At 36.1% G+C, this 24,201-nt stretch overlaps 1 protein-coding gene across 3 annotated transcripts; it reads right to left on the bottom strand.

Moving 5' to 3' along the window:
* Positions 1-966: 966 nt before the first annotated feature.
* Positions 967-24,192, bottom strand: SCML2 (Scm polycomb group protein like 2). 3 transcript variants are annotated; one of them, XM_070464470.1, is made up of 6 exons: positions 23,047-24,191; positions 22,142-22,324; positions 8,365-8,472; positions 7,418-7,672; positions 3,861-4,018; positions 967-2,779 (listed from the first exon to the last, which is right to left on the bottom strand). In XM_070464470.1, exons 1-6 carry the CDS (start codon positions 23,306-23,308, stop codon positions 2,651-2,653), a joined length of 1,095 nt encoding a protein of 364 aa, XP_070320571.1. In that variant the 5' UTR covers positions 23,309-24,191; the 3' UTR covers positions 967-2,650. The 3 variants fall into 3 exon arrangements, with proteins under 3 accessions (XP_070320571.1, XP_070320570.1, XP_070320572.1); XM_070464469.1 differs by having other exon boundaries at positions 8,365-8,475; positions 23,047-24,190; XM_070464471.1 differs by lacking the exon at positions 8,365-8,472 and having other exon boundaries at positions 23,047-24,192.
* Between the last annotated feature and the right edge of the window lie 9 nt (positions 24,193-24,201).

The raw sequence follows: 24,201 nt of genomic DNA, 5'->3' as shown, positions 1-24,201 counted from the left end.
CGGCAACTGAACTGAACTAAACTGATGGTTTTTTCATTCTTACAGAGGGAGTCCTAATTTAGAAGTCTGGGAAATTCTACTCTGCACCATATACTATAACTCTCCAATGATTAGAAGTTACATAGACAAAAATCAGAAAGCAAATGCTCGATGTGTCCAGAGGGCTTTGGGGCTCAAGTTGCAGAAAGTCCTGCTGACTACAGGAGGTTGAAGGATAGACTGAGAGGGAAAACTAGAGCAAAGAAGGATAGACTGAGAGGGAAAACTAGAGCAAGGATTAATTAAGTTCACAGGTAAACCATGCTAACATGGTATGATAGTCTGTGGACAAAAATTTACAAACCACACAGTGAAAATCGACACCTCTACTCCAGTTACTTGAGATCATCATCCCTGGAGCCTCAGCTGGGACCTGGTCATCTCCAATGAACAGCGATAAGAGTTTCTGGATCCCAAGGCACCAGCTCCTGGGACAGGTGGACTGAGGGGTCAAATCTTGAAGGCGATTCAACCACAACCCTGAGCCTCCAGGGCTTTTCCAGCACATAAGTTGGGAGAGTTGAAGGCTGAGTAGCAGTATAGCTTCTGGCCTCCAGCAGCAAAAGCAGAGCCATAAAAAAAAGCACAAGTCATAAACTCTGGTGGGATGAGGGACCTGGGGGCACTGCCATTTTCTAGCATGCTTGCATCATCACCAAAGTAACAAAAGCTTTGAGTACAGATAAAGCTCATTGATTTAATTTCTTACTGCCTCCCTGGGGTCTCATTTAAGGCCCCTGCAAAAGATAAGCCCTTTGCTCCTAAGAATCTGTTTACCAGTAGAATGAGGCCAAGTGTTAAAACCAAGTATTTGGACACATAAAAACACAAACTTCCTAGAGTGCTTCATTTTCAACTGTAACTGATTCATATGTTAATATAATGTGGTAAAAGCAAGTAAAATAAAATCTGAGGCTTTCACATTAATTGAGGTTATTTAACTTTATTATATTTTAAAATCTGAAAACTGTAAAACAGTATTTATACAAACACCTGAGGACGGTTTAACTGGGCACAGCATCTTCACACGAACAATTTGAGAGAAGACATAGTTTAAATTAGAATTTTGTCTTAAAACACAAAGTGAATAACATAGATGAAACCACCCTTTAAATAGTAGCATTCTCATATAAAGTACATTTGGTTTTCTAAAAAAGAAAATGTACATTCTTGCCCCTGGTGTACATTTTATTGGCATTTATAACAAATGGCTAATACTTTTAGCACAGATTCTCATAGCTTATAAACATTACACCAAAGTTATACAAAGTAATAACAATTAACATATAGCACCATTTCCCCTCAAAAGTTCTAACTTTAAAAACAAAACCCAAAATGATAAGTCAGAATTAATGCATCTTCCAAAATTTAGCAGAATAAATGGCTCAGAACTAAGCAAATTAACTAACAACATTGCATAGGACAGAGAACTTCCCTGTATGGAAACCAATCTGTGGATTGTTTCTTATCCCCTGAAGACTAAGCTGAGAGGTACTAGTGATAGCAAATGATGCAAATACTTTTTCAGAATAAAAACATCCAACTATATAAATAGTTCACCATTACCTCTGTGGCAATGCAAAGTGCCATATTAAATTCAAAAAGAACAGGTTAACTTGTTTGAATACCTACAAGTATAGAATAATATATAAATACAGTATTGAATTCATATGAGGAATAAACATAGACAATAAAATATATATATTTTAAAATTTGGGCACAGGTGTCTTCATGTAAGGGCTTCCCTGATAGCTCAGTCAGTAAAGAATTCGCCTGCAATGCATAAGACCCCGGTTTGATTCCTGGGCTGGGAAGATCCGCTGGAGAAGGGATAGTCTTCTTCATATAAAGATGTGAGAAAGAATTCCAAGTTAAATGTCTAAGCTTGGAGAAAACATGTAAAGTTTTGAAATAACAAGTATTTCATTTAAAAAATTTAATTGGACTCCAAAACCACCCTTGTACTATAATATCTCCTGCATAGAACAACCACTCTATAATTGTTCAAAATTCATCAAAAACTGATAAAAACACTTTATGAAAGTTTATAAGCTTGTTTTTTCTTTAAATATGAACAAATACAACATATAGAGAAATAGTAACAAAAGGAAGATAATTTATATGGCTATTCCCTTTCAGGAAACTGCTAGAACACGAACAGAACATTGCAGTAACAGATAAAGTATTTGAGAAAGAGATGATATCTATAGCTGCATCTTTAAATTCTCTTCTAAGGAAAACTTCGCATGAATTTCTTAGAGAGCCTGTCAGTCCCTGATACTTTCCCCTTTGGGATTTAGCTGTTTTGGTTTTACATATAAACATTAACCAAAATCAAAGGTGTTTCTTTGTTTCCTGCATGAAGTGTATTTGCAAACTCTACAATAAAATAATAAACAGAGATAAAGAACTGCCAATTTGAATATGCTAATACTAACATGTTAATGGCTTTTAAAGAAGTAGACTGGACTTATAGTTCTGCAATTCTGGATATAATGTAGTTTTAGAGGAACTGTCTACAAAACGAAAATTGCTATGAGAATAAAAATACTTTTAAATTAAAAGTTATCAAAACAACTGAAAATTATGTCTAATCTAAACATATATTTTTTCAATTATATTTTCCTTCTTTAAGTTTTTCAATATAATAACATAACTTTAAGGCTGGCCCCAGTTTCAGCCCCATATACTTCATAATCACATCACTTTTGAGTAGTAGCAGAGCCTTCCCATCAATTTCCTATAGAGAGAAATAAATTATAATTATTAACACTGATTTCACATTTTGTCAAGTTACTTACATATAAGAACATGTAAGTAGAGAATAGCTGTACATTCTCAATATATATTCTCTGAATGTGCATTTATTTCCTGAAAACTATTAAAAACATAACTTATATGTGAAACATCATTTGAAAATTTCTAAATTCACTTCAAATTTTAAGAAAAAGTAAACTTAACCCAGTATCTTTGAAAAATAGCCTTAGCATCAAACTATCTGATTTTAAAAACTATATGTTGAATAAAATACCACATATCAATGACAAAGGGTAGATAGAAAACTATGAATTGTAGAAATAAATTTCAGATGGTTGTTAACTTTCTTAGAAAGGCTGGGAATGTATGCCAGTATTAATGCAAACTGTAAATGTGCTAAACAGTGTTGTCTTTATGTTGAAAGCTATTCACTTAATTATGTGAAGCTAATTAGATGCTAAAACATATTACTGATTTTCTTACAATATGAAAAAGGATACAAAAGGATACATTTGGTCATGAGTTTGATTTGTTAGAAAAGACTATAAGCATTATTTAACAGACACAAGGTATCCTCCTAATACTATTTATTTGCTTAATAAAACAATTTATGTTTTGGAAGTATGTTTGATCTTCCTGAGTTTCTATTTAAAATAAAGCTGCACAGTTACTAAATTCATCAGGCATTGTAATAAGGACACCATGTTACAAAGGTGGTCATTCCCTCCTACTCACAATCCCAGGGCCAAGCAGGGAGCAGGTGGGGAGGATCTTTGTAGCTGGTCTTATAGAGAAGACACCTGAGAGTGGCCATGCTGAATCATCTTCTCTTGAGAACTCAAAGACGTGTAATATGTTAGGTACTTGGGTACCCATTTAAAGCACAGATCCAGCCTCTACCCTTTAAGGATCTAACTTTGGGCAAAGTGAACTCTCTTAAATATGGAAAAATCAGTTGATAGGGTTCCCCCACCATCCACACTAATCAGCAACCAACTGAAGGGCCTGCAGAGAGATAATTCAAAGTCATTACAGCAGGAAAACTGGATCAAAAGATACATTACATGTTGCCTGAAGAGTTCAGCAAGGGGGCCTGATTTCTGAGGATCTTTATGTTTCAAAAACTGTATCACTTCATCCACAGACCAGGTTGCAGGGTCCTTAGAGAAGCCTTGCTTCAGGACACTGGGGTCAGGTTCAGCTATATAACTTGGAGCTTCAACTGGGTGGGGGGAAAAAAGACAAATCATACTTGACCTGATCATTATCCTGAAAGAAAAGATGTTAAGCAGGGAATAATTTTATCATTCCTGGAATGTTCTGTGAAGTACCCCAGCATGGACCCAGGATTCCAAAGGTAAAAATTTAGTGAAAGCCTAGATAAAGATGACCTGAGGATAACTACCCAAGAATGTCCCACTTGACCTCCCCCAAACAACAAAAGCAACTTCAGAATGTACCCTAGAGTTTCAAAGATCATAATGCAGACCAAGCAATCCAAGGCCTCTTTGGCCACAGATAAATACAGAAAAAGACCTGTAACTTAGGTTAAATCAAGGTTAATCTAAGCTAACCTATTGCTCTCTTCAAGTATTTTGAAGAATTTCTCTCAATCTTCCTCCTCTTGAGAAAAGACTCAAGACTAGGTTTGAGTCTTTTGCTAGCTAATTGCAATGAAAATCTCCAGAATTTACAGTTTTATAATTGTTTAAATTAATTCACTTTAATCAATAAATTTTCAATAAACCGTATTATCTCTTGAGAATCAAATTAGTTCTTTCACTGAATCTCTCCCATGTATTCAATAAGGATTATTTTTAGCATTAATTTATTCTTTAAACTCCTGTCTCTCAAAGCTTAAATGCTTACTTGAATTTTGAAGAAAACAAGATTATTTTGTACTTAGCTAGGTCAGAAGCAACTTTAACATTATACTGAATACCTCTTTCAAATTTCACTGCATAGTGATAGATATTTTGGTTGAAGGTTTATATATTTAAAAAGAAATCAAAACATGAAATAATTTAAGTGCTCATACCTCAAAAAGTTATAGTTGTGCTATTCACTAAGTTGTCCTCAAAATTTCTTTCTCTCCAGACACATATTCATTTCCTCAACCAGAGTGCCTGACTCTCTAAAGTTAGTATATGATAACAGAAGTGGGTTTGGTGCTTTACTAGGAAGATTTGTTTCTCTAAACAAAGACCATCAATACAAATTTGATCTTTTCATGTGTGTGAATTACCCAAAAGCGAACCTTTTCTTTCCTGTCATCTGTGCTCTAGTCATTTCAGGGGTATTTTGGGTATTCACCCAAGGAAAGGGCAAAGAAAACAGAAGATGTAAGAACTTGCAATGGTAAATTTTTGGTGTACTCAGAATTTTATATATTTTCTTTTTAAATATCGTAACTTTGATGTGAAATAAAAATTCTTCATTAAAATCTTCCTACTTTCTCCTTGAGAAGGAAATAGCAACCCATTCCAGTACCCTTGCCTGGAAAATCCCATGGACAGAGGAGCCTGGTAGAAAGCTACAGTCCATGGGGGTCACAAAGAGTCGAACACGACTGAGTGACTTCACTTCACTCACATCCTACTTTCTACTTGTCAGAAATAAAAATGGTCTACCAAGAAACGCTGCTAGGTTGCATCAACTCAAGTAAAAGTGATGATGATACAGACCATGTCATGCCTAAGGCATTCTAACAATTCAGACAGAAAAGTCTTCTCCTTTAACTCAAGAGACTCAATTTAATATTTAAAAAATTACTGGCAAGGCTATTCATACCTCTAAATTAACATATTTTGTGGGATTTTTGGTTTCTGTCATCAGAATCTGGTATGGTTATGTCTTGAATAACATGTAACTTGTTTTACAGATTACTACAAATAAATTATATGTAAAAACAGGATTTCTGGGATAAAATTATAATTTTGTATTAAAAATAAAACAGCTGTGAGCCCACCTATCTCTAACCTACCATGGAAAAATACTTTAATTGGGCCCATATCTTCAAGAAAATCAGAGAAGGTTATAAATATTACATTAGTAGCATTATTCACATAGTTATATGAAAAATAATTAAAGTCCAGTCACACTCTTCTCCTTAATGGCTCTATCATATATACACTAGGAGATAAGTAAATATTTCTGGTATAAATGAAATAAAAGTGAGTTTATTTTATCCCAGATGATACTGAATTTCTTTCCTGTAATAAAAATCAACAATTTGTTTCATTCAAATATCGGGGTGGGGCAAGGCAGGAGGCATCATCAGAAATCAAGGCAGACTCAGCTTTAAGTAACAGTTCCAACACCTTAAGGAAAATAAAGTGAAATGCTTACCTATTCTCTGAAGATGTATAGCCCTGGAGTCAGAGTGCCTGGACTGGCCAGCCACTTTCTAGTTGGGAGACCTTAGTTAAGTGACTTCTCAGATTTCTCATCTGAAAATGTTTACCAGCATCTACATCTCAAGAAACTGCTGTAAAGATGTAATGCATGAAGCAATGTAAAATATTATGTGCTGGCACATAATATCAAATGGTAATGAAGATGATGATGACTTTATTACTATTAAGTCTTTCCACACCTAGGAAGACTAGAAGCTAGCATTCTCAAACCCCAAAACAGGCTACTTTGGCATGGTAGTGTTAGACATACATTTGGAAATGAGATTCAGCATTAGGAGTAACCTTTAGAGCCTTCTTCTAAGAAGGCCTATCTTCACAAGCTCATATAGTGAAAATATCTAAAAACTTACGATACACTACCCCTTTATAAAATGAACACCTATCTTTTGATTCTTTACAAAAATCACTCCAAAACCAGAGACAATCTATATGGGGTATATGAGATGGGAGTGACAACATTAAATGTGTCACAGCATGTGTACAGATGATATCCATGATAAAAGGCAAGGGATTGAGTTGATTCCTTCCTTTATTCCTCAACCTTGCCTAAATGCCTATCTGGTGAAAAAAGACAAAACACTTATTCCCTCCACCCCAACATCCTTAATCTTTAAAAGGGTACAGGATAGAGCTATCTTTGCACATGGAAGGCTGTTCTGGCTCTTTCTAAATGAGTGGTAGAATGCTGTACGGTTTATACACATCATGCTCTCCTGGTGGGTGTGAGGGAACAACTGAGCGTGGAAAACAGGGAAATGGCTACAGCAACAGGATGCCAGAGCCAAGATCTGGGAGCCACGTACAGGCTGGGGCCAGGAAAGATCTCAAGAGGGACAAGGAAGGGAGCATATCAGAATGAAGAAGAAGTGCATCCTTCTAGGCCCTCAGAGTCATGCAAGGTTTGTGAGTCCAGACAGTATCCAAGGAAATGAGAAACTACAATGGAATGAAAACCAATAAAATGAGAAGTCTCTATCAGAAACATGACTGGTGATCCAGATTCTCAGAAACGGTTCTGTAATGCCATGAGGGTTAGAGCATCTGCAGCAGCTTGGCCCTGACAATGATGTGAAGGGGAGGACTCTTATCTCCTCAATTTTGACAATTTCTCCAATGTGATAAACTCTCAGGGGATGATGTGGGGCATGGGAACCTTAAAGGGAAAGACAAACCCATCGGATGAGAATCACTGTTTTGGAAAATACCTTCACTTTCCCTCTGCATTTCAAATTCAACTTCAAGCTGACTACTCTTGATAGATGATTTGGTCTCCACCACTTTGGGGCTTGAGGTGCATGGCATACTTTGAGAATCATTCATGGAGACTGGAGTATGAATGCTTATAGGATTTTTTCTGGCAGGACTCAAAGAATTTGCTGAACTAGGTGATGATTTCTTGGACTCTTCAGAAAGCTTTTCCTCTTTGGCCATGCCATCTTCCTCAGAAGGTAATACTTCCTCTACAAGAAAAAAAATATGAAGGCAATAAGAAAAAAGACAAAGGCAATTATCTTCAACAGACTTACAGTTTGAATACTACTAAAATGTCAAAAATCCCCTAAATTGGCAACAATAGTTCACTTAAGCCATGCTATAATGAACTACAAGCCTCTAACACAAAGCACATGGCCATCCCCTTCATGATGTTTCTAGTAATGGACACTGTCCTGAAATCCAAATTGATTCTAATGACATCATCTATTTTTCTCATAACTAACCCTTGACAGTTTTGCCACCAAGACTATGAACACTTCACTAAAACATTTATTTTTACGAATACAGTTCTTCACAACTATTTGTTATAATACACAATTGGTTTCTAATATTTGCTTACTACTTGGGCACTTAAAAAAAAACTTCACTGGAGAAATGTTTTAGGTTTTTCTATTCCTCTTTCTATAAAGCTTTTAGCAATACAAAGCTGAATGGGAAATGCTTCCATAATTGTTTTTCTTTAATCTAAGGAGAAATGACAACTGTGCATTTCTTAAGGAAATGAAGTTCTCAACAAAGCTGCCAAAGTAATAGCTAACTGCCAAACAGATTTGAGGAAATATACCCCCCTATTCCCAACACCAACACTCAACAGCATACATCAGTGATAGCAGAGTGACTTTTCTTCCCAATCTTGCAACATGTGACTACTGTTTACCTTTAGAGGCAGGCACTATTATTTTGGGTTGCTTAGGAGAGAGAGGAGCAACATAAGGCAGAGGTTGCTCAGATGGTCGTTTGGTGATTTTCTTTTCTGTTATATCTTCTACTGTTTTCAAAAAAAGATCTGTTGTAACTAATTAATATACTTAAGCATTTTCATATAAACAGCATAAAACACTTCTTTGTATATCATTTGCCTACTATAACTTCATCAATAATCAATCATTTGTTTATGAACAAGATGTGCTCATTTCATCCTATTAAATAGTTCAGTGATATACAAGGGTTAAAACCATTATATCTATGCTTCACTTATTCTAGGGTCATATTTTTCTAACTCTCTCAGGCAGCAGTGAGGCAACTAAAAAGGCCCGAGAAAACTGCTCCCATGAACAACAAAGGTGAACAATTCAGAGAAGTTAAAGTAGATAGAGTACAAAGAACACTCCATTTTATAAGTAACAATTCTGGCCTAGGGCTACTCTTACAACAATTCTACTGCTTACTTAACATTCAACCAAATGCATTTCTTCTTAAAAGACCATTCTTTAAGGCATAATCTTGAAATGAATCAGTATTTTGATTTAATCTCCAACTAAAAGGAAAAAATAAAGTACAATAAAAATCTATAAAGTAGGATAATAGATCTTCAGAAAGGAGAGAGACTGCAATGACAAAGTACCAAAGTCAAACTTCATCTAGTTAAAAATGGCTAAGGGTCAGACATGAGCCTTAAAATCATCTGATAAGTAATTTTTAACCATCCAGTTACTGACTGATTACGAATGAGTCTAAGAGCACTCTCGACATTTGATTTTATTTTTAATCATCAACTACAAAATCAACAGGCAAACCATATTTCAGTGAATAAGACGTATTTCTACAATTAGGACTGTTAAATTCTAAGAAAAGAAATAACTGACTTTTTTCATACCAATTTACTGATACAGAAAATTTGAACACTAAACTATACAGTTTCTACAGTTTTCTATAGATATTTACTTCAGAATTATAGCAAGATCAGAAAAAGTCTTTACTTACCTTTTACTTACAACATTATAATACTTTATGAAAAGTTTATGAAGCTAGTATATGGTCTACTATCTGGGATTGATACAAACATAAAATTGATTCCTGACTTCTGTTTCTGGGCACTGTAGTGAGCTAAGGCATGAAACTGTTCCTGCAGAATAACTAGAAAAAGCCAGATAATTTACAAAGTACTTTAAAAGTCATCATAGAGAGGCACTTCCAAGATGACTGATTAAGGACTTTCCACTTCTTCATAAAACTAATGACAGCACTGGCAAAATCAACTTCTTCAAAATTCTGGATGTTAACAAAAGGTTTGAGTGAGTGAAAGTCACTCAGTCATGTCTGACTTTTGTGACTCCATGGACTGTAGCCTGCCAGGCTCCTCTGTCCATGGAATTCTCCAGGCCAGAATACTGGAATGGGTAGCCATTCCCTTCTCCAGGGGATCTTCCCAATCCAGGGATCAAACCCAGGTCTCCTGCACTGCAGGCAGATTCTTTACCGTCTGAGCCACCAGGGAAGCCTAAGAATACTGGAATGGGTAGCCTATCCCTTCTCCAGGGGATACAACAACCAAAAAGAGGTTTATTCAAGAAAAATGGCTGAATCTCAAAACAAAAAATTCTGTGACATTTTAGCTTCCCCCCACTGGAAGGGGCACAATGCATTTGGAATTCTGCAAAAGCTCCACCTCCAGAGAACTGTCACTGAAAACCTCTCATCTCTGGGTTTGTTTTATTTGACCTAAATCAGAGGCTGCTCTGTGTGAACAGTCCTATCTCCAAAGCACTGGTCAAAAATTAAACCAAATCAAAACCAAAAAAACCACAACAGTGGCAAATGTTTAGCAGTGAAGCTCCCTGAGGCAGGATTATCAGTTGGGGCTGACAAAAAGCTTGACCAAATAACCTGGAGAATGAGATGTCCATTAGGGCACTCAGAAAAGCACTGAGATATTCCTACAAATCTATAAGGCTGTATGTATGTGCATGGCTCTATGAATGCTTAGGGAAGACTTTAGAAGGCCCTAATCTTTCATTTTGTGACAACTCTGAAGCTCTGCACAGGAGTGTTGAAGGTAAGTTTCAACACACACACACACATAAAAAAAAAACCTTGACAAAGTCTGGAAGATACACTGGTTCTAGGCACTTAGGAAAATCTCTGTCCAATCATTAGCTGACCACTAAGCTAACTGAACAGATGTCAGTAGCCACATATAACAAAATTAGCCCACAAAAAAGTCATTAAATCAGTCCAGCAAAGTCTCTAAAAAAAAAAAAACAAACATCACCAGCAACAACAGACCCTAGGAAGGAGTGGGGAACCTGATTTTCAGAGTTGCTGCATTATATTACATTTAAATTTCAACTAAAAATTAGGAGACATGCAAAGAAATGAAAAGTATAACCCATATATGGTGGAAGGGGGGAGAGTCAACAGAACCTGCCTCTGAGCAAGTCCAAACATTGGACTTACTAAGCAAAGATATAAAATCAGTTATTTATATATGGACAAAGAACTTTTAAAATATCATGTCTAAAGAATTAAAAGAAAGTGTAAGAACAATGTCTCACACTGTTGATAAAGTGATAAAAAATTATTAAAAAAAGAACCAAATAGAACTTCAGGACTTGAAAAGGGTAATAAATGAAATAAAAAATAATACACTAGGGGGTTCAACAGCAGATTTCAATTATCAGAAGAAAGAATCACCAAATTTTGAAAAAGGTCAATTGAAATTAGTCTGATGAACAGGAAAAAGAAAAGACCATCACAGCACTGTAAAGCAATTATCCTCCAGTAAAAAGAAATTTTTTTAAACATCAATGTAAAACAGGAAATGAGGGTGGTCTTGTCCAATCTATCTGACTCCAAGATTTGAGGAGTTATGCAGTACACAATAGCTGTGTAAATCCCATTACTAAGTAACTGTTGTTATTTAAGAATTAAATAAAATTTTTCTTCAAAAAAGAAGAGAAAATGAATAGACCTCAGAGACCTGTGGGATATCAAAGATCAAGCAGTACCAAAATGCATATAATGAGAGAGTCCTGGAAGGAGAGGACAGAGAATAAGGAACAGAAAGACTATTTGAAGAAATAATGTCTAAAAGCTTCCCAAATTTAATGAAAACTATTAATCTGCATAATCCAAAAAATACAAAAATCTCCAATTATGACAAACTCAAACATATCCACACCTATGAAAAAACACACTCAACCATCAAAAGCAAAAGATGAAAGATGATATTGAAATCAAGAACACAAAAACAAAACAAAACAAAAAGAACAGAAAAGCAGATCATCACATACAAAGGATCCTAAACAAGACTAACAACTGACTTCTCATCAGAAACTACAGAGGCTATACTGCTAAATTGCTTCAATCTTGTGCGACCCCATAGACAGCAGCCCACCAGGCTCTCCCATCCCTGGGATTCTCCAGGCAAGAACACTAGAGTGGGTTGCCATTTCCTTCTCCAATGCAGGAAAATGGAAAGTGAAAGTGAAGTCGCTCAGTTGCATCTGACTCTTAGTAACCCCATGGACTGCAGCCTACCAGGCTCCTTCGTCCATGGGATTTTCCAGGCAAGAGTACTGGAGTGGGGTGCATTGCCTTCTCCAATATTCAAAGCACTGAAACATAAACATGGTCAATGAAGAATTATATATCTAGAAAAACTAACCTTTGAAAAATGAAGGAGAAAATAGGAAATTCTCCATAAAGAAAATTTGAGAAAAACTCTCATTTGTCTCATTTGTAGAGAGCTACCCTATAAGAAACACTAGAGACTCCTTCAAGATGAAATGAAAATAGACAATAACTTAAATCTACATTAGAAAAAAAGAATACCAGTTTAAAATGTACAAAATTGTATGACAATAATAGCACAAAGGAGGAGGCAAGAAATAAAGCTATGCTTGATCAAAGTTTTTGCATAATATTAAAATTAAGTTGGTATTAATCCAAACTAGACTGTTTTAAATTGAGATGTTAATTTTAATCCCCAAGGCAATTAAGAAAATAACTCAAAATATAGAGGGGCGGTCCCAAGATGGCAGAGGAATAGGACAGGGAGACCACTTTCCCCCCACAAATTCATCAAAAGATCATTTGAATGCTGAGCAACTTCCACAAAACAACTTTTGGATGCTGGCAGAGGACACCAGGCACCCAGAAAGGCAGCCCATTCTCTCGAAAGAAGGTAGGACAAAATATAAAAGACAAAAAGAGAAACAAAAGAGTTAGGGACAGAGACCTGTCCTGGGGAGGGAGTCATGAAGAAGTTTCCAAACACCAGGAAACCCTCTCACCAGCAGGTCTGTGGGGAGTTTTGGAATCTCAGAGGGCAACAAAACTGGGAGAAAAAAAAACCCCACATAATACATGCCTAACTGCCATTCCCAGTGGAAAAGTAGCCCAGACACTCATGTCCAGCCACCAAAGAGGGGCTGGACAGGGAGGCGCGGGCTGCATGTTTAAGGTAAGGACTGGGCCTGAATGCCCTGAGGACAATCTGAGGGAGCTAATGTGAGATAGCAACCCAAACTGTGGGATAACCAGAGAGAAAAAGAAAAGAACTTTCCCATGAAAGATTCTAACCTAACACGCAGCTTGGCCCACTCACAGAACAAAGGATTGAGTGAATACCAAAGGAGAGCTAGCTGCTGCATACAGGCCCCTCCCTGACTGGAGGCAGAGAGGCAGGTGTGTGACAGCCAGAGCCAGAAGGCAAGGGGCAATCTCAGCCCCAGAGACTGGCATCCTCCACCAAACTGTGAGCAGGCTCCCAGTTGCTAACCACATCTTCCTGGGATCCTGGACAGTTGACATCTGCCAGGAGGGTCGCAGCCTGAGATCAGCTCCCCAGATGAGACACACGGCACAACAGAGACAGTGCTCTCACAGTGCACTGGGAAAACCAAGCAGCCAGGACCTGGGAGGTGATTAAGACATACGGCCCACCTGGGATAGTGCATTCGCCAAGCACCTGGTCGCCTGAGCTGCTCACACCTGGGAAGGGCACAAACACATACCTAACTGAGCTATGCCCTTGTGGAGAACACAAGAACCTGAACCTGAGCAGCTTAGACCTGGGAAGTGCAGGAAATGCAGGGCCCATTTGGACAGTACCCCTGCAGAGCAACCTGGAGCCTGAGCAGTGTAGACCTGGAAAGCACACGCCACTGTGAGCTGGGGCAAACCCAGTGTGGTCCATACACTGTGAGCACTCCCCACACACCCCAGTGATACTTGTTTGCAGTGTTACTCCCTCCCCACAACATAATTGAACAAGTGAGCCTAAATAAGTGACCACCTTTGCCCCTTGTGTCAGGGTGGAAATTAGACACTGAAGAGATTTGCAAACAGAGGAAGCCAAAATAAACAAAAAAGAGGGAACACCTCTGGAAGTGACAGGTGCAACAGATTAAAACCCTGTAGTTAACACTGACTAAGCACTGGAAGGGGCCTATAGACCTTGAGAAGAAGTATAAGCTGGAACAAGGAACTATCTGAAACTGAACTGACCCACACTGCCCACAACAGCTCCAGAGAAATTTCTAAATATATTTTTACTATTACCATTTTTCATTTTTATTTTTAACTGCTTCATTACTACTTTAATTTTCATTTTGATAACCTACTATTACCTTGCAAAAAAGAGCCTATTTTTAGCACAAATTTCATATATTTTTAAAAAATTTTTGTGATTTTGTTTTGTATTTTTAATATTTCATTTTTGAGAGTCTAATCTCTATGCCAGGTTTTTAATCTTTGCTATCAGTTTTGTACCATTAAGAATCTAAATTGCAATAACCATTTTCACATAGGGGTGTGATTACTGCCTTCATTGCTCTTTCCACTTCTGACTCTCCCTTTTCTCCACCTGGTCACCTATACCTCCCCCTTCCCACTTCTATTCTCTACTTAATTCTGTGAATCTCTCTGGGTGTTTCAGGCTGTGGAGAACACTTAGGGAACTGATTACTGGCTAGATTGGTCTCTCCCCTTTTGACTCCCCCTCTTCTCCTCCTGGTCACCTCTATCTCCCTCCTCCCTCTTCTCTTCTCTGTGTAACTCCATGAACCTCTCTGGGTGTTCCAGACTGTGGAGAGCACATAGGGAATTGATTACTGGCTAGATTGCTCTCTCCCCTTTTGACTCCCCCTCTTCTCCTGGTCACCTCTATCTCCCTCCTCCCTCTTCTCTTCTCCATGTAACTCTGTGAACCTTTCTGGGTGTCCCTCACTGTGGAGAATTTTTTCACCATTAACCTAGATGTTTTATCATCTGTGCTGTATGGATGGAGAAGTCTTGAGGCTACTGTAAGAATAAGACTGAAAGTCAGAGGAAGGAGGCTTAAATCCAAAACTTAACACCAGAAAACTGATGCCAGGGAACATTAATAAACAAGAGCTCATCCAAAAGCCTCCATATTTACACTGAAACCAAGCTCCACCCAAGAGCCAACAAGTTCCAGAGCAAGACATACCACACTAATTCTCCAGCAAAGCAGGAACACAGCCCTGAGCATTAAAAGACAGGCTGCCCAAAGCCATGCCAAACCCATAGACACCCCAAAACTCACTACTGGACACTTCATTGCACTCCAGAGAGAAGAGATCCAGCTCCACCCACCAGAACACAGATGCAAGCTCCCCTAACCAGGAAACCTTGAAAAGCCACTAGTCCAGCCCCACTCACAGGGAGCAAGTGCCACAATAAAGAGGAAGCACAAACTTCCACCTACAGAAAGGCCACTCCAAACACAGAAATTTAAACAAAATGAAAAGGCAAAGAAATATTCAGCAGGTAAAGAAGCATGATAAATGCCCACCAAACCAAACAAAAGAAAAGGAGATAGGGAGTTCACAAGAAAAAGAATTCAGAATAATGATAGTAAAGATGATCCAACATCTTGAAAACAAAATGGAGTTACAGATAAATAGACTGGAGATGAGGATTGAGAAGATGCAAGAAATGTTTAACAAGGACCTAGAAGAAATAAAAAAGTCAATCAATAATGAATAATGCAATAACTGAGATCAAAAGCACTCTGGAGGGAACCAACAGTAGAATAACTGAGGCAGAAGACAGGTAAGAGAGGTGGAAGATAGAATGGTGGAAATAAATAAAGCAGAGAGGAAAAAAGAAAAAGAATTTTAAAAAATGAGGACAACCTCAGAGACCTCTGGGACAATGTTAAACACCCCAACATTTGAATCATAGGAGTCCCAGAAGAAGAAGACAAAAAGAAAGGGCATGAGAAAATATTTGAGGAGATAATAGTTGAAAACTTCCCTAAAATGGGGAAGGAAATAGCCACCCAAGTCCAAGAAACCCAGAGAGTCCCAAACAGGATAAACCCAAGGCAAAACACCCCAAGACACATATTAATCAAATTAATGAAGATCAAACACAAAGAGCAAATATTAAAAGCAGCAAGGGAAAAGCAACAAATAACACACAAGGGGATTCCCATAAGGATAACAGCTGATCTTTCAATAGAAACTCTTCAGGTCAGAAGGGAATGGCAGGACATACTTAAAGTGATGAAAGAGAAAAACCTACAATGCAGATTACTATACCCAGCAAGGATCTCATTCAAATATGAAGGAGAAATCAAAAGCTTTACAGACAAGCAAAAGCTGAGAGAATTCAGCACCACCAAACCAGCTCTTCAACAAATGCTAAAGGATCTTCTCTAGACAGGAAACACAGAAAAAGTTTATAAACTCGAACTCAAAACAACAAAGTAAATGGCAACGGGATCATACTTATCAATAATTACCTTTAATGTAAATGGGTTGAATGCCCCAACCAAAAGACAAAGACTGGCTGAATGGATACAAAAACAAGACCCCTATATATGCTGTCTACAAGAGACCCACCTCAAAACAAGGGACACATACAGACTGAAAGTGAAGGGCTGGAAAAAGATATTTCATGCAAATGGAGACCAAAAGAAAGCAGGAGTAGCAATACTCATATCAGACAAAATAGACTTTGAAATAAAGGCCGTGAAAAGAGACAAAGGACACTACATAATGATCAAAGGATCAATCCAAGAAGATATAATAATTATAAATATATATGCACCTAACATAGGAGCACCACAATATGTATGTAAGGCTAAGGCTAACACATATGAAAGGGGAAATTAACAGTAACGCAGTTATATTGGGAGACTTTAATACCCCACTCACACCTATGGATAGATCAACCAAACAGAAAATTAGCAAGGAAACACAAACTTTAAATGATACAATGGACCAGTTAGACCTAATTGATATCTACAGGACATTTCACCCCAAAACAATGAATTTCACCTTTTTCTCAAGTGCACACAGAACATTCTCCAGGATAGATCACATCCTGGGCCATAAATCTAGCCTTGGTAAATTCAAAAAAATTGAAATCATTTCAAGCATCTTTTCTGATCACAATGAGGTAAGATTAGATGTCAACTACAGGAAAAAACTATTAAAAATACAAACATATGGAGGCTAAACAACATGCTTCTGAATAACCAACAAATCACAGAAGAAATCAAAAAAGAAATCAAAATATGCATAGAAACAAATGAAAATGAAAACACGACAACCCAAAGCCTATGGGATTCAGTAAAAGCAGTGCTAAGGGAGGGTTCATAGCAATACATGCTTACCTCAAGAAACAAGAGAAAAATCAAATAAATAACCTAACTTTACATCTAAAGCAAACTAGAAAAAGAAGAAATAAAGAACCTCAGGGTTAGTAGAAGGAAAAAAATCATACAAATTAGGGCAGAAATAAATGAAAGAGAAACAAAGGAGACTAGCAAAAATCAATAAAACTAAAAGCTGGTTCTTTGAGAAGATAAATAGACAAACTTTCAGCCAGACTCATCAAGGAAAAAAGGGAGAAGAATCAAATCAACAAAATTAGAAATGAAAATGGAAAATCACAACAGACAACACAGAAATACAAAGGATCATAAGAGACTACTATCAGCAACTATATGACAATAAAATGGACAACTTGGAATAAATGGACATAATTCTTAGAAAAGTATAACCTTCCAAAACTGAACCAGGAAGAAATAGAAAATCTTAACAGACCCATCACAAGCATGGAAATCAAAACTGTAATCAAAAATCTTCCAACAAACAAAAGCCCAGGACCAGATGGTTTCACAGGTGAATTCTACCAAAAATTTAGAGAAGAGCTAACACCTATTCTACTCAAACTCTTCCAGAAAATTGCAGAGGAAGGTAAACTGTCAAACTCATTCTATGAGGCCACCATCACCCTAATACCAAAACCAGACAAAGATGCCACACACACACAAAAAAAAAAAAAAAACTACAGGCCAATATCACTGATGAACATAGATGCAAAAATCCTCAACAAAATTCTAGCAAACAGAATCCAACAACATATTTAAAAGATCATACATCATGACCAAGTGGGCTTTATCCCAGAGATGCAAGGATTCTTCAATATTTGCAAATCAATCAATGTGATACACCACATTAATAAATTGAAAGATAAAAACCATATACTTATCTCAACAGATGCAGAAAAAGCCTTTGACAAATTCAACATCCATTTATGATAAAACACAACCAGAAAGCAGGCACAGAAGGAACATACCTCAACATAATAAGAGCCATATATGATAAACCCACAGCAAACATTATCCTCAACGGTGAAAAATTGAAAGCATTTACCCTAAAGTCAGGAACAAGACAAGGGTGCCCACTCTCACCAGTCAACAGAGTTTTGGAAGTTTTAGCCATAGCAATCAGAGCAGAAAAAGAAATAAAAGGATTGGAAAAGAAGAAGTAAAACTCTGTTTGCAGATGACATGATCCTCTACATAGAAAACCCTAAAGATTCCACCAGAAAATTACTAGAGCTAATCAATGAATATAGTAAAGTTGCAGGATATAAAATTAACACACAGAAATCCCTTGCATTCCTATACACTAACAATGAGAAAACAGAGAAATTAAGGAAACAATTCCATTCACCATTGCAATGAAAAGAATAAAATACTTAGGAATAAATCTATATAAAGAAACAAAAGACCTATATATAGAAAACTATAAAACACTGGTGAAAGAAATCAAAGAGGACACAAATAGATGGAGATACCATGTTCATGGATCAGAAGGATCAGTATAGTGAAAATGTGTATATGACCCAAAGCAATCTACAGATTCAGTGCAATCCCTATCAAGCTACCAATGGTATTTTCCGCAGAATTAGAACAAATAATTTAACAATTTGTATGGAAATACAAAAACCTCAAATAGCCAAAGCAACCTTGAGAAAGAAGAATGGAACTGGAGGAATCAACCTTCCTGACTTCAGACTATACTACAAAGCTACAATCATCAAGACAGTATGATACTGGCACAAAGACAGAAATATAGACCAATGGAACAAAATAGAAAGCCCAGAGATAAATCCATGCACCTATGGACACCTTATCTTTGACAAAGGAGGCAAGAATATACAATGGAGAAAAGACAATCTCTTTAACAAGTGGTGCTGGGAAAACTGGTCAACCACTTGTAAAGAATGAAACTAGAGCACTTTCTAATACCATACACAAAAATAAACTCAAAATGGATTAAAGATCTAAATGTAAGACCAGAAACTATAAAACTCCTAGAGGAAAACATAGGCAAAACACTCTGGATATATCACAGCAGGATCCTCTCTGACCCACCTCCCAGAGTAATGGAAATGAAAGCAAAAATAAACAAATGGGACCTAATTAAACTTAAAAGCTTTTGCACAATGAAGGAAACAATAAGCAAAGTGAAAAGACAACCTTCAGAATGGGAGAAAATAATAGAAAATGAAGCAACTGACAAAGAATTAATCTCAAAAATATACAAGCAGCTCACACAGCTCAATTCCAGAAAAATAAATGACCCAATCAAAAAATGGACCAAAGAACTAAACAGACATTTCTCCAAAGAAGATATACAGATGGCTAACAATGAAAAAGATGCTCAACATCACTCATTATCAGAGAAATGCAAATCAAAACCACAATGAGGTACCATCTCACACCAGTCAGAATGGCTGCTATCAAAAAGTCTACAAACAATAAATGCTGGAGAGGGTGCAGAGAAAAGGGAACCCTCTTACACTGTTGGTGGGAATGCAAACTAGTACAGCCACTATGGAGAACAGTGTGGAGATTCCTTAAAAAACTGGAAGTGGAACTGCCATACGACCCAGCAATCCCACTGCTGGCCATACACACCGAGGAAACCAGAATTGAAAGAGACACGTGTATCCCAATGTTCATCGCAGCACTGTTTACAATAGCTAGACATGGAAGCAACCTAGATGTCCATCGGCAGACAAATGGATAAGAAAGCTGTGGTACATATACACAATGGAATATTACTCAGCTATTAAAAAGAACACATTTGAATCAGTTCTAATGAGGTGAATGAAACTGAAGCCTATTATACAGAGTGAAGTAAGTCAGAAAGAGAAACAGCAATACAGTATATTAACACATATATGTGGAATTTAGAAAGATGGTAATGATGACCCTATATGTGAGACAGCAAAAGAGACACAGATATAAAGAACAGACATTTTGGACTCTGTGGGAGAAGGCAAGGGTGGGATGATTTGAGAGAATAACATTGAAACATGTATATTACCATATGTGAAATAGATCACCAGTCCAAGTTTGATGCATGAAACAGGGCACTCAAAGCCGATGCACTGGGACAACCCTGAGGGATGGGATGGGGAGGGAGGTGGGAAGGGTGTTCAGGATGTGGGACACATGTACACCCATGGTTGATTCATGTCAATGTATGGCAAAAATCACTGCAGTATTGTAAGGTAATTAGCCTCCAATTAAAATAAATTAATTAATTAAAAACAGTAAATAGAACAAGGAAATTAAAATGGCACACAAGAAAACATCTATTTAAAACAAAAGAAGGCAATAGTGGAGGAAAACAACTCCCCCCTCAAAAAAGACACATATAGAAAACAAATATCAAAAGGTAGATGCAAATCCTATTTTATCAGTAAGTATAAACACTCCAGTAGACATTAGATTGGCATAATGGATTTTTTTAAGTTCCAGTTACAAACTTACTACAAGAGACAAACTTTAAATTCAAATACACAAAAAGGTTGAAAATACAAGGATGGAAAAAAATATACCACACAAAACAGTACTGAAATGTCTATACTAATATCAGACAAACTAATAGACTTTAAGAAAATCCTAAGGAATTCATACACATACAGAAACCCCAATGAGAACTAATAAACAAATTCAAGGTTATAGATTATAAGATTAATATACAAAAATCAATTGTATTTCTATACACTTGCAATAAACAAGCCAAAATATAAGTTAAGAAAGTGATTCTATTTACAATAGCATAAAAAAGAATGAAAGACTTAGGGATGAATTTATCAAAAGAACTGCCAGATGTACTCTCTGAAACTATATCAGACTGTTGAAGTAAATTTAAAAAGACCTAAATAAATGGAAAGACATTCTATGTTCATGAACTGGAAGACTCAATATTAATATGGCAATTATCCCCAAACTGAACCATAGATTCAACGCAGTCCCTATTACAATCCCAGCTAGCTTCTTTGCAGAAACTGACAAGCTTATTCTAAAATTCATATAGAAATTCAAGGGACTCAGAACAGCCAAAACAACCTTTAAAAAAGAGAACAAAGTTGGAAAACTCATCCTTCCCAATTTCAAAACTCACTACAAGAAGCTACAGTAGTCAACATAGTATAGTACTTCCATGAGGTAGACCTAGAGATCAATGAAACAGAAAACCCAGAAATAAACCCTTTATTTATAGGAAACTCATTTTTGACTAGGGTGTCAAGACAAGAGGGAAAAAGTGGTCTTTGTTACAAATAGTGCATGTACAACTAGATTTCACATGTGAAGGAATGAAATTGGGCCCCTACATCTCACAACATAGGGCAAAACATGGAGTAAACCTTTATGAACTTGTATTAAACAATGTTTTCTTAGATATGACAACAGAAGTACAAGAAACTAAAGAAAAAATAGATAAATTGGACTTCATCACAATTAAAACTTTTTTACTTCAAAGGACACCATTAAGAAAGCGAAAAGACAACTCACAGAATGGGAGAAAATATAAGCAAAGCACATATCTGAATGGAACTTTAATCAGAATATAAAGAATTCCTTGTATATTTATATATAACAAATATATAATATATACATATTTAATAAATATAAAAATGTCTGTATAATGAAAAGACAAATAATCCAATTAAATGGGCAAAGGATTTAAATACACATTTCTCCAAAGATGATGTACAAATAGCCAATAAGCATAAAGATGTTCAACATTAGCCACTAGGGAAATGCAAATCAAACCACAAAGATATTAGGCTGGCCAAAAAGTTCATTCCAGTTTTTCCATAAGATGTTACAGAAAAACTCAAAGTCTCTGGCCAACCCAAAAGCTTTGAGGTGTTGATTCTCAAATTCATTATGAATACAATAAGAAATTAATTTTCCATTTTGAATGAACAAAAAACTATATATTATACATGCCTAGTTAGTTCACTGTGGCTAAAAGGTTTACCTTAAGGAGGACAAAAGGAAAAACTGAATTATACAAGACTCTCAAGTTAGTGAAGAATCTAAGGTAAGATAGAAGCACAGTATAAAATTTTACATTTTCTCTTACCTGGTTTATTTTGATCATTTTCTTCAGGACTATGAGTATTACCTCTATAAGAGCTAAAAGGCTGGCTACTCAAAAGGTTATCACACTGCAGGCTGTGGCACAAGTTCTCGAGAAAGCGAAGAACAAATGATGCACTGTTAACTGGAGGCAGCTGGATGGAATGAACTTCCCCATCAAAAGCAGCTATTACAAGGGGAAAAAGGATGTCAGAGTCACATCATAGAAAGATGAGAACCATAACATCAACAAAAACAAAAGCCATCAATTTAGGAAATATAAGTCTAATGTGTGATTTTTGTAACTGATAAAGGAATAATCTTAAATCATATAAGTTAAGTTCCTCTCATTCAAACACAATAGTCTGAACTAAGAAAAGCATTCTCAGTTAAAAATATTCATAAAGTAAACAACAATACAAACCCACTGATCTACAATACTTTCTATTCTTCCAAACATTCCATGGGTACAAAAGCAGTATTTGATTACACAATCATGAAAGCCATATGTATCTTATCCTTTAATCACTTCTTGAATCACATTTTTATTTGAGATTCATATAGATCACTCTGTTTTCTAAAAAAATTAAAATATATTAATATAAAGCTCAATTTATCTATAGTGAGCTTAATAAAGAAGGTAAAAGGAAAAATCTTACCTCAATTTACAGTATTACTCTGACATTATTAGTCTATTTTGAAAGTTAAACTTTCCAAAACAGGGTTAAAAGTCTATAAGCATATAATTATTATAAATATTCTATACATTAACAAAATAAATATTCAAATATTATCATTAATAGAATAAAAATTTAGAAAATAATGTATGTATTTTATAAAATCTTTGCCTTCTTGAAACCTAAAATCCAATTAGAGAACAAAAGCTGATAAAGGATTAGATGGGCATACCGGTTATCACTTCTCCTCCACGATGATCTGGCTTAAGGAATCCAAAAACAGTCTTACTTTGAATGGCACAATCGACACAGGCCTGCACCGTCCGCCGGAGCACCACATTGACAGGGCCTGGGCCAAAGTGGTCTGGCAGCTGCTGGATTTTCTTCTGATCCAGGTGAGGGCCACAGTTTCCATGTTTGTTTATATACACACAGACTTGATGAAAAATGTGTATATAGATATAACAAACAATGAGATTGGTTAGAAGGAACATAAACACCACATAATCACTATATATCCCGTTAGCCACACTTCACTCAAAGAGAACCTAAACATAGTTAATATCAATGATCATTTCTGTTACCTAAAAATATGTAAAGATGGTTTTACATTGTGTAAATATATTAAACCTAGAAAGAAATAATCCAAAAGCTTCTTCAAATTTCTAGATTTCTTCCCAAACTAATTATAGAAACAATAGAAGTTATAGTAGCATCACAAAACAACTTTGCACATTCCCGTATTATATAAAAATGACTTAAAGACAAGAATATTTTCACTCTTTTACTGCAGTCACAGTGCAAGAATTTTCCTTCAAAATTGGTCATGTTACAACATTCCTTTCAGACTGAAATTATTTTAAATCAACAATACTGCATTTATCTATTACATAGTATTTTCTAAAGTAACCACATAATTTAAGATATGTGTCACAGTAAGTTCTAATGACCTGGAGAAATTTTTTCACTAATTTTAAGAAAATAAAAATGTTCTTTCTATACATGCTAAGGTTCACAAAAGAAAATTTTAAGAATAAATGCTTTCCTTAGTATAATAAAAGCATTTAGAATCTAGAAGTAAATACCCTATAATCACAATCAGTCAAGTTTCCATAATTTTTCTTCACTGAGAATCAAATTCTAATCAACATACAATGTAATATGATTATTACCAAAAATAAAACATATTGTCCCCCTAAATCAAAAGGCATGTTATTTTTCTCCACTGCTTTACTGCAAAATTTTCATCTGTACAAAGTCTGTACTTAGTACAATAAAAACCCATTAATCTCACTTTCACCATGTTGAAATATATGATAATTCTCAACTTTATGGCAACAGCCAGAGGAAGGATCAACCCCGTCATAGAAATATCACCTACTAAAGA

This window comes from Odocoileus virginianus, unplaced genomic scaffold (genome assembly GCF_023699985.2).
Source record: "Odocoileus virginianus isolate 20LAN1187 ecotype Illinois unplaced genomic scaffold, Ovbor_1.2 Unplaced_Contig_25, whole genome shotgun sequence".
Classification (NCBI taxonomy): Eukaryota; Metazoa; Chordata; class Mammalia; order Artiodactyla; family Cervidae; genus Odocoileus; species Odocoileus virginianus.
This window is presented reverse-complemented; position numbering and strand designations above follow the sequence as displayed.

Bases quoted from the DNA above. Each gene is read 5' to 3' on its own strand.
- SCML2 (XM_070464469.1), bottom strand. From the start codon at position 23,308: ATGTTCCTTCTAACCAATCTCATTGTTTGTTATATCTATATACACATT. The intron at 4,019-7,417 runs GTATTTTCCAAA...CCCCCCACCCAG, and splicing joins AATGCAGAGGGAAAGTGAAG to TTGAAGCTCCAAGTTATATA. The intron at 2,780-3,860 runs GTAATGTATCTT...TTCTCTCTATAG, and splicing joins CTGAACTCTTCAGGCAACAT to GAAATTGATGGGAAGGCTCT.